The 10,770-nt window shown below is 31.3% G+C and overlaps 1 protein-coding gene across 1 annotated transcript; it reads left to right on the forward strand.

Annotated features, from left to right (window-relative positions):
- The first annotated feature begins 1,522 nt into the window (after positions 1–1,522).
- LOC112502426 (trihelix transcription factor ASR3-like) lies at positions 1,523–9,883 on the forward strand. The gene is made up of 2 exons (XM_025106328.1): positions 1,523–2,159; positions 9,567–9,883. Exons 1-2 carry the CDS (start codon positions 1,523–1,525, stop codon positions 9,881–9,883), a joined length of 954 nt encoding a protein of 317 aa, XP_024962096.1.
- Positions 9,884–10,770: the final 887 nt, after the last annotated feature.

The raw sequence follows: 10,770 nt of genomic DNA on the forward strand, positions 1-10,770 counted from the left end.
GTGAGGATGGTGAATTGTGGGGTGGTGGTAGTTGATAATGGTAGAGGAGGTAATTGTAGCCGATGTACTGAAGGTAGTGGCAGTGATAGTTATGGTGGAGGTGAGGTGGCAATGGATGGTGGTGGTCGGTGGTTGTGGAGGTCATAGAGGGGGTTATTGCAGTAGAGGAGGAGATGGAGGTGGCCAATGGTGGTAGCAATGGACGGTAGTGGTCGGTGGTCGATGGTAGTTGTAGAGGTGGCAATGGGCAGTAATGGTAAGTGATCGACGATGGTTGTGGAGATAATGGAGGAGGTAGTTGCGGTAGAGGAGGAGTTGGAGGTGACCAACGGTGGTGGTGTTGGTGGCAATGGATGGTGGTGGTCGGTAGCCGATGGTGGTTGTAGAGGTGGCAATGGATGATGGTGGTCAATGGTCGAGACTTGGTAGAGGTGGCGATGGATAGTGGTGAATGGTGGTGGTCAGTGGTCGACTTGGTAGAGGCGATGATGGACGGTGGTGAATGGTGGTTGTGGAGGCGGTGGAGGATGTTGTTGTAGTGGAAAAAGGGGCAGAGGTGGAGGTGGTCTACGATGACCGTTGGTGGTGGCGGCGGCCAAAACTAGCGGTGGTGACTATTAAAACAAATACCATATGAAAATTATACATCAAACGAGGGTAGATTAGTAATATTTTAGTCTCTATCTCATCCTTATCATATCTTGTTCCACCTATTTTGATGGAACAAGAAAAAGCCTCTTTTATCCCATGTTGTCTCACCTTGTACCTGTCTCATGTCACGTCAAACGTGGAACAATGAGTTCTTATTCTGTCCCGTGTTGTGACAAACATGCATAATGAATTCTTGTTCTGTTGCATGTCGTGCCAAACATGAGACAATAACTTATGTTCCGTCCTATCCCGTCCTACATACCAAACCCAACATTAGGGTTGTAGTGGATTTTTATGACTATTATGTTCATAACTATTAGTCAAGGTGTAAAAAATAAGATTTTGATTGATGTTTAGCTAGTGAAAAACACTAGAACTTGAATATTAATTTAAGCATAATTTAATTAGAGTATTTTAAACAAATTCTCCAAAATAGAGAATAAAAAAAATTGAAATCTCTAAAAAAAATTGAAATCTCTGAAAAAAATTATATTCATCTCTAAGAGATTTCATATTTTAGGAATATAACATTGATTAAAATATTATATTGCTTTCTCTAAAAAATTATTTTCAAAGTTTTTTTGTTGATATAAATAGATTAAAGAGATATTTGTCACATATGGTAATCATTTTTAGGGTAATCTTGGTATTTGAAAATAAAACCCTTATCTTTATTTAAGAAAAAAAAGATACTTTTAGAAAATTTAGGGGAGCTCAATTTTAGTTTAAAATCTTGAAATTTCCTATTTTCTGTGTTTTACTTTTATTTTAAAATCTGGATATTTCCAATTTTCTGAGTTTGGTATATGATTTAAAATACATGGAATGTATATATGCACACATTTGCATCAAATATGTGCTATGGTGAATAATGTCTGAACCTCCCAACACATCCACCATAACGCCCCCCAATATTGTAAATGTCACCCCCTATCCTGCCATCTCCTACAAAAACCACCATTTGCCGGCCATCATCCACGGTGGCGCAACCACTTCCACCGTTACTTTGTCGCCTGCTTCGAACCACCTCCGAGAGTACCGAAAAGGCAACTGGACCCTCGAAGAGACCCTTGTCCTGATCACCGCAAAGAAGCTGGACGATGAGCGTCGCATTAACGCCACCACCTCCGCCACACTCAACATCCGTGGCGGAGAGCTGCGGTGGAAGTGGGTGGAGAATTACTGTTGGAGTCATGGCTGCCTTCGAAGCCAGAACCAGTGCAATGACAAGTGGGATAACCTGCTACGCGACTACAAGAAGGTTCGTGAGTACGAGGTCCGATCACCTGCACAAGATCGACCATCTTATTGGTCAATGGATAAAACCCAACGTAAAGAAAGAAATCTGCCCTCCAATTTGCTTCTGAATATCTATGAAGCTCTAAACGACGTCGTACACAGGAAGATCCCCCACAGACAACAGCAGCCTCTTCCGCCGGCTCTACCTCCTCCTCCGCCTCCGCCTCCGCCGGCGGCAGTGACAACGCATCCTCCGCCACCAGCTTCAGGTAATAAGAAAAATAAAGTAGGAAAAACAAATTATCTGGATTTCTACTATCTTATTTTATTTGTCGTCTTCCATGTTATTGAGATGTCGTTTTGTTTTTACGATTTGGAAAATACAGCACCCATTTTGACATGTGACTGGAAATTAAAGTTTTGTTGTGAAATAAATATTAAAAATGAAATTTGATTTTAGAAAATGAAAATGAAAATGGTGGTAGCTGTTTCAAAAATTGGTCATCCTTGTTTTTGAAATAATTTCTTTTCTTTTCTTTTAAGATGACAAAAAGTTATGTAATTAGTTTTGTTAAAAAAGAAAAATTAAAAAGAGAAAATGGTGTCAGAAAATAAAAAGAAAAGGTTGGATGGAAGTATATAGATAATGTTGGTCAAAGATGCAGGGTTTGAAAAGAGAGTAATTGCAATTCCATTTATTGTTGTGTGGATATTATATATAGGAATAGGGTACAGTCAACAGCTCTGTTACAACCTCACCATCTCATTCGCTGTATCAAACAATCAAGTACTTTCTAAAACCTCTTCATTCATGGCATCATGTGGCTCCACTTTCACTTTCCAATTTTCTTTCTTCCTTTCTTTCTTTCAGTTTTATTCATATATCTATCTCTCTCTCTCTCTCTATATATATATATATATATATATATATTGGCCTAATCAAACAAGAACTAATTAATTTGTAGTAATTATGTAGTTCAATCTCAACCACAAATCAATAGATAAATTGAAAAATTTATAATGGTAATTTTGAATTATAATTTAATGCAAAGACATTTTAGGTATTTTCTCTCATCTCTCCTTTTTCCGTCCCCCGGCCTTCGTCCTTCGATGATACCACAGTGGTATCCCAATACATCTTATATGTGTTTGGATATCACACTGAAGTCGTTTGTGTGGCGATCAGAGGCGTAACACAGTGGTATCACAATGCATCTTATATGTGCTTGGGTATCACACTGTGTCTTTTGTTTAACAAAGTCAATATTTTTATGTATCATAATGGTATCACCGGAGGACGTGGGAAGGAGAGAGAAGAGAGGAGAGAGAATACCTAAAATGTTCTTGCAATAAAATTTTAATTCAAAATTATCAAAATTACCAAAATTATAAAATTTCTAATTTATCTATTGATTTGTGGTTGAGATTGGACCTCATAGTTACCATAAACTAATCAGGTCTCATTTGATTAGGCTCATATATATATATATATATATATATATATATATATATATATAGGTTGGTTATTATACAACTCATGACATTTGTGCAACCAATACAACCCAATTTCAACCGTCCATTTCATTTTATTAATATGTGATTTTATAGATGTTTTGATTGTTTCATGATATAAAATATTGATTATAATTAATGAATCATATTCATTTTCCATAAATATTCAAATCATAATAAATGAACTTTCATCATTTTCATAAATATCTCAATTTATTGGATTGCATTGGTTGTACAAATGCAACATGTTGTATTTGAAACAAACTATATATATATATATATATATATATATATATTGTTTTCTTTTCTTAATCTCATTAAAAATACAATTTTCAAATAACGAATTACAATTAGTTTTTTATTATTATCTTTATTATATTATACTTTTAGAAATTTTAATTTTTTTAAGATTACAACATAAAAAAAATCTGAGATATGTACAAACAAGGTTAAAAAAGAGAACAAACAAATATTCAAAGTCACGTGAATTGTATTTGATTTTAAATGTCATTTTAGTATAAGATCTGACTCTTTTCTTTTTTGGTTACTGTTTTCATATGATCCTAACTTTATATTAATATATACATATATAGATTTGGGATCATATGAAACCATATTTTTACATTTTAAACTTCACAACAAAATGTTGTGAAGGTAACCTTCACAGTGTTTTTGTTATGAATGTGTGGATTTTTTTTACCTTTACAACATTTTGCTGTAGATTTTCAAGTGTAAAAAGTTAGTCTCAGATGACCCAACTCTTTATATTTATAAAGAAATGAAATATCGTAAAAAAATAATAAATATATATATTTATAAATTTCAAGACTTTTAACCCATTTTTGAAATTTCAATCACAAATATAGTTACATATGATTATATATTCATAAATTATTTTTTATTATATTATACAACATGCAATATTTATTATTACATAAGGTACAATTTATTACTACATTTGAACCCTACAAAACTTATACACAACCAACTGGTAACATTTTTTTAAATACAAAATAAATATTGAAACATACCAAAATACTTTATAAAACGAATACCAAACCTTCAAAAAAAAAAACAAATTCGCAAAATAAAAAATCAAGATTTATCGTGCAATATATATGTATATATATATATATTATTTTTAATATTATTACAAGTTTTTTTAGTGTAAAATAAATAAATAAAATGGTTTGTTAGGTTTATGGTATTTTGGAGGGTAGTGATGATGGGTTCAACATGTAGTGCTCGCCTGCTATACTGCACAAAGATTCGTACTACCAATTGATTGCAAGATCTACCTTTTCTTTTTCTCTCCTTTACTTTGCAAAATCTACTCCCATGCAACCAAATACATACCAATCTTTCTTACTCAAATATTCTTCTTTTTTCTTAATTCAAGTTATGTTTCTATAATTGTTTGCTAGTTGCTGAATGGTTTCATGTAGGATGATTAATAATGAAGAGACTCTTATGATATAATGCAAAATAAAAATATGATTGTTTAGTAATTGTTCATAATGAAATTAGAGTTCCAAATGGTTTAAGGAAGCCTAAGATACAAAACCATTCAGAATTAGACTTTTTTTTCAAGCTAAACAAGTTTTACCTTTGTGAATAAAGGGTAGCATGTTTTGATAAATCCAAAGACTAATTCATGACAAGGTTTATTTTCTGTTAAAGTTACATATTTGTTTCTTATTGTCATTATACTTAAATTTATGATATTAATTTGAGTTTATAATAAGGAGTGCAAGTAACTTTTTCAAAAATAAAAAAAAAAAAAATTACAATTGTGTCCATGTTGTAGGCATCTACTACTAACTTTCATTTATAAACAGTGTTTATTTACACGGGTGGTCCTTATAACTACCATTTTGTTTTGGTCTTGATTCATCTAACTAAGCCTATGTTTGACAAACTAACTGATAAGTTAGTTGGTTGATAAATTAACTATTAGTTGATGAACAAATCATATTTTAAAAAAAATTAGCTTATATATAAGCATGTAAAATGATTAAAAATGGCATTTTGAAAATTTTGTTAATTACAATATTTTATAATATAATTAAAATAAATATTTAATATATATTATTCTAACACAAAGAAGATAATAAAGCAAAATTAAAATAAATATAATATGTTAGTTAAAAGAATATTAAATTGATTATTATATATATTATAAAGATTTAAATTTGTTAAAAAAAATTTAGAAATTTTTTTTTATTAATTAATACTTTTTGAAAAACAATAATTAATATTTAAATTAAATATTTTATTAAAATCACTTAACATAATTTTACCATCCATGAAACAAGATTAGACTAATTTAATTTTATGAAACTTATATAAAATATTTTAGAATTGTTATATTTGACAACTAAATTTATAGAATAACAATAAAAAAATAATATAAAAATAATTAATATGATTAATATTAATTATAGATAACTAATATTAATGTAACAATATATAATGTAAAATTAAAATTTAATTAATTATTTTCAACTAATTTTAATTAAATAATATTAGTGTATAATATAAAATTAAAATAAATAATAATTTTCAACTAATACTTATTAATATTAGTAGTAATTAATTTTTATTTTTATTTATTAATAATTCATATTTAATAATGATTAATAATTAATATTAATGAGGGTTATAATTGAAAAAACCGACAGAAAGCTCCTCCTAAACTACTCCAAGTAACTTTTCAATAAGCTAGGTTATAAGGTAATTCATGTCTATCCAAATGTGTACCCAAAAAATAATTTAGCTTATAAGTTAGTTTATATTTACAAAATCCAACTCAACCCAACCCACATTTATGCTCTTCCTTTCCTTCATTGACCACCTCCCTCCGAACCACCTCTTACTGCCACTGATATGAATATGGTCCTAAGACACCCTTACTGCATTTCCATCTCTATGAACATTTTAGTTAGCGATAACGTTATTAACATTTTTTTTAATGAGATGAGAAATAAAAAAGAAGAGAAAATAAAAATCTCATTTTTATGTATTTCATATAACAAGTTATTATCGAACAAAACAAAACAGAGCAAATGTATGAATACACATGAAGTCTAAACCTAAACTAGAAAAGACGAGCAAATTATTTATGAATTTTACTAAATTCACATGAATCACGTTAATAACATATTGAAATGCAGAATGCTAGAACAGATGGTACAATTAAGACAAATCCATAAACACGAAATTTATTTTAGATCGATATTGGATGTGAAAAACTGATAACCATGCCCTTATTGAAATCAAAACCCTAGAAATTGATGATATAATGGGTAAAGTTACAAATATGAAGCCCTAATCGTTTCCAATAGCTTCCGCTTCCCTCATCCTGAACAGGAAAATCGGTGGTAGGGGGTATAAGAGCACTAGGAAGAATTCATGGTGGCGGTACAGCTTAATGGTGATGGCGCTCATGGTGTTGTAGAATGTGTGAGAGCTTCTCTCTAGCTAAACGAAAGCGCTATTAATGAATTGTGAATCAAAATCCTTCCAATGAGATCACACCCAATCCTTAGATCCAATATCGAGGTCTACAAGTTTCTTGCTTCCAGTCTTAAGTCTTCCTTTGATGAGGCCTTGTCGACGATGGTGACCACAACTAAGCTTCTATATGAGAGTAAGGTGTTGGATAAGAGGAAAATTAAAATAAAATGGCAACACATTAATTAACCAACATTATAATGAATAAAATTTAGGTAGTGTTTGGTAAGCAGACAAGATTGGGTTGGACTTGACAAAACAAGAGGGCATGATTGGACAAGAGAAGGTGTTTGGTACAACTAGAGCCAAATAAGATTTGACTAGTTTGATGATTCTATATATCATGTAATAGCAACAAATGACACAAGTCAAGTAAATATTCTTTTTAATTTTTTTTACACAATAGTACAAAATTTTAAAGAAGAATTTTATATAATTGATGTTAGTTTGAAAAAACTGGATTAAAGGAAAACTATGTTTATTCGGTTTGGAAAATTCTTATATACCGGTGGAGGTGCGTTCGAGGTTGTTACAGTGATAATCGTGGTAGCAGTATTAGCGGTGGTGATTGGTGGACGATGTGAAGATGGTGGACAATGGCGGTGGTGACGATCAACAATGTTGTAGGAGGTAGTTGTGGGCGGAGGTGGATAATGGTGACAATGAAAGATTTAAAGATTGTGGGCAAGAGGCGTCGTAGAGGTTGTTTAAGTGACAATGATGGTGGGTGGTGGTGGAGGAAGGTGATTGTATAGGATGTGAAAATGATGTAAAGTGGTGGTGGCGGCAACCCACAATGGTGGAAGGGATGACCTTGTTGAAGGTTGAGGTGGTGGTGGGCAATGGTGGTGGTGGTCGATGGTGGTTTTGGAGATGGTGGAGGAGGTTTTAGCAGTGGAGGTGATCGGCAGTGCTCAGTGTTGGCTGCCAATGGCCGCTGGTGGTGGTAGCTACAATGATCGACAGTGAATGACCATTAAAATAAATATGGTATTAGGGTTAATCAAATGAGGATAGATTTGTATTTTTTAGTTTCCGTCTCATTCTTGTCCCTTCTTGTTTCACCTGTTTGGTGGAACAACAAAGGGTCTTTTTTTCTCCTACTTTGTCCCACCAAGTTTTAGTCCTTTTCCCTGTCCATATCGCACGTGGGACAATGAGTTTTTGTCCTATCTTATGCCGCATTGAACAAGAGATCATAAATTTGTCATGTCTTATCATGTCCTAATTCACGTACCAAACACAAAACTAAGGACGGAAGTTGATAGTAATTGATATCCAGAAAGATAAAAAGTGTAGTTTACTCCTAAAGAGCCAAATGAATAAAAAAATATTAAGAGGTCGTTTGTTTACCTCTTAATAATTCCATTAAGAGGCAATTCTGAATCATTAAGAGATGACTCTTGTTTGTCAAAAAAAGTCTGTCTCTTAATGGTTCTAAAACCATCTGAATGATTTTGTATCCTAGGTCTCCCTTAACCATTCAACGCCCTAATTTCATTGTAAATAATTACTAAACAATTATATTTCATTTTGCACTATATTATAAAAGTTTCTTAATCATTCTGCACCAAATCATTCAGCAACTGCCAAACATCTTCTAAGAAAAAATGAAAATGACAAATTGAAAAATTGCATGTGAAAGTCAAATGTATTTATAAACGGTGATGAAAATAACCTTTATTCCTTCTATCCCAAAATAAATGTCAATAATAAAAATAATATAGTTTTAATCATAAATAATTTTATATTTTTTATTTAATTAAATAACAACTTTACTCTCTTAGTTTACTATTTTATCAACTTTCAAATATTTCTATCAAAACAAACTCTTAAATATTGGTAGATTTAATTTTTTTTAATTATTTATTTTTTAAAATAGATACTTATTTTAGGATAAAGTAAAAATAAAATTTTGGACACTTATTTAAGGATGGACTGTAAGGATCTTCATGCAATGTAGCTCGATATATCTTAATTTTAATATTTTGTTTTATTCTTTGTCTATGTCGATATAATACGGTTTTATGTGGTTTTGAGAAAACAATAATGGTTGTATGTTAGAATAAAATATAAATTTGAAGATTTCTTATAAATTTAAAAAAAGTATGTCGATACTCATATCAAATTAACTATTTAAAAGTTATCGTTTTTTTTGTGTGTTTTCTTTTAATCATTGATCATTCTCTCTCTCTCTCTCTCTCTTTATATATATAGATATATATATTAAATATATATATATAGAGAGAGAGAAGGGTTGGTTATTATACAACCCTTTACATTTGTACAACCAATACAACTCAATCTCAACCGTTCATTTAATTTGATTAATATGTGATTTCATATAAGTTTTGATTGTTTACTAATATAAAATATTAATTATAATTAATGAACTCTATTTATCTTTCATAAATATTTAAATCATAATAAATAAACTCTCATCATTTCCATAAATATCTCAATTAATTGGGTTGGATTGGTTGTACAAATGGACATGGTTGCATTTGAAATATACCCTCTATATATATATATATATATATTGTTAAGTTGAGAGTTGAGAGTTGAGTGTATGGTAGATAACGTAATAAGATTAGCAGATGGTTAAATGCGTAGCGAAGTGAAAGAATGTTATGGAACGTTTTTTATTTCAGAAGCATCGGCAGAATCATCGGAAACAGAAGGAGAGGAGACAGAGAAAGTGGACAGCGAAACGAAAAGGAGAAGGGTGAGAGACATAGGATCCAGCATCGTGGACAGCACCACGCTCTTGTCCCAAACCCTAAAAAGCTACGAGGAGAAAAAGGAGAAACGACACCGGGAGTTGATGGAACTTGAAGAACAAAGGCTTCGGTTGGAAGAAACACGAAACGAAATGAACCGTCAAGGGATCGTGGGTTTGGTCGCGTCCATTAATAAGCTTTCCGATGCCATTCATTCCCTTATTTCAGAAAAGCGTGGCAAACCATAATAATAATAATTACAATATAATTAATGCATGCATGCATGCAAACCTCTTAACAAATTATTCTTTTACGTGAAAATTAAGTTTAGAATCTGGAAGGTAGGCCCAGGATTCTGCCTTGGTTATACTTGTATACTTTTACATTATATATATATATATATATATATATATATATATGTGAGCCTAATCAAATGAGAACTGAATAGTTTGTGGTAATTGTGAGGTCCAATCTCAACCACAAATCAACGGATAAATTAAAAAATTAATAATTATGGTAGTTTAAGTTAAAATTATAATTAAAGAACATATTAGGTATTTTTAAAAAACTCTTCTTTCCTCTCTCATCTCTCCGACCTCCGATCTTCGGTGAAATCGGTATCACATTGTGTATCTTTGTTTTTTAAGATTTGAGTTGGTATCATATTTGGTATCACAATGGTATCACAATGGGTATCACATTGTGCATCTTTGTGATTACTTGGTACCTGCCGGATTAATGTTCACCGGAGGCCGGAGATTGGAGGTCGGAGAGAGGAGAGAGGAGAGGAGAGTTTTTTAAAAATACCTAAAATGTCATCTAATTATAATTTTAACTCAAACTACCATAATTATTAATTTCCTAATTTATCCATTGATTTGTGGTTAAGATTGGATCTCACAGTTACCACAAACTAATCAGTTTTTTCTTCAATGAGCCCATATATATATATATATATATATATATATATATATATATAGGGGCTGGTTCAAATACTAACCCAATATTTTGTGCAAACTATGCTAACCCATCTTAATCGTTCATTTTCTCATCTAACGGTTATTAGTAAATGAGATTAAATAAACAATAATTTAATTAATATATTAATTAATATGTGTATGAACAATTGTTCAAA

This window comes from Cynara cardunculus, unplaced genomic scaffold, assembly GCF_001531365.2.
Source record: "Cynara cardunculus var. scolymus isolate 2C unplaced genomic scaffold, CcrdV1 Un_Scaffold_1396, whole genome shotgun sequence".
Taxonomy (NCBI): Eukaryota; Viridiplantae; Streptophyta; class Magnoliopsida; order Asterales; family Asteraceae; genus Cynara; species Cynara cardunculus.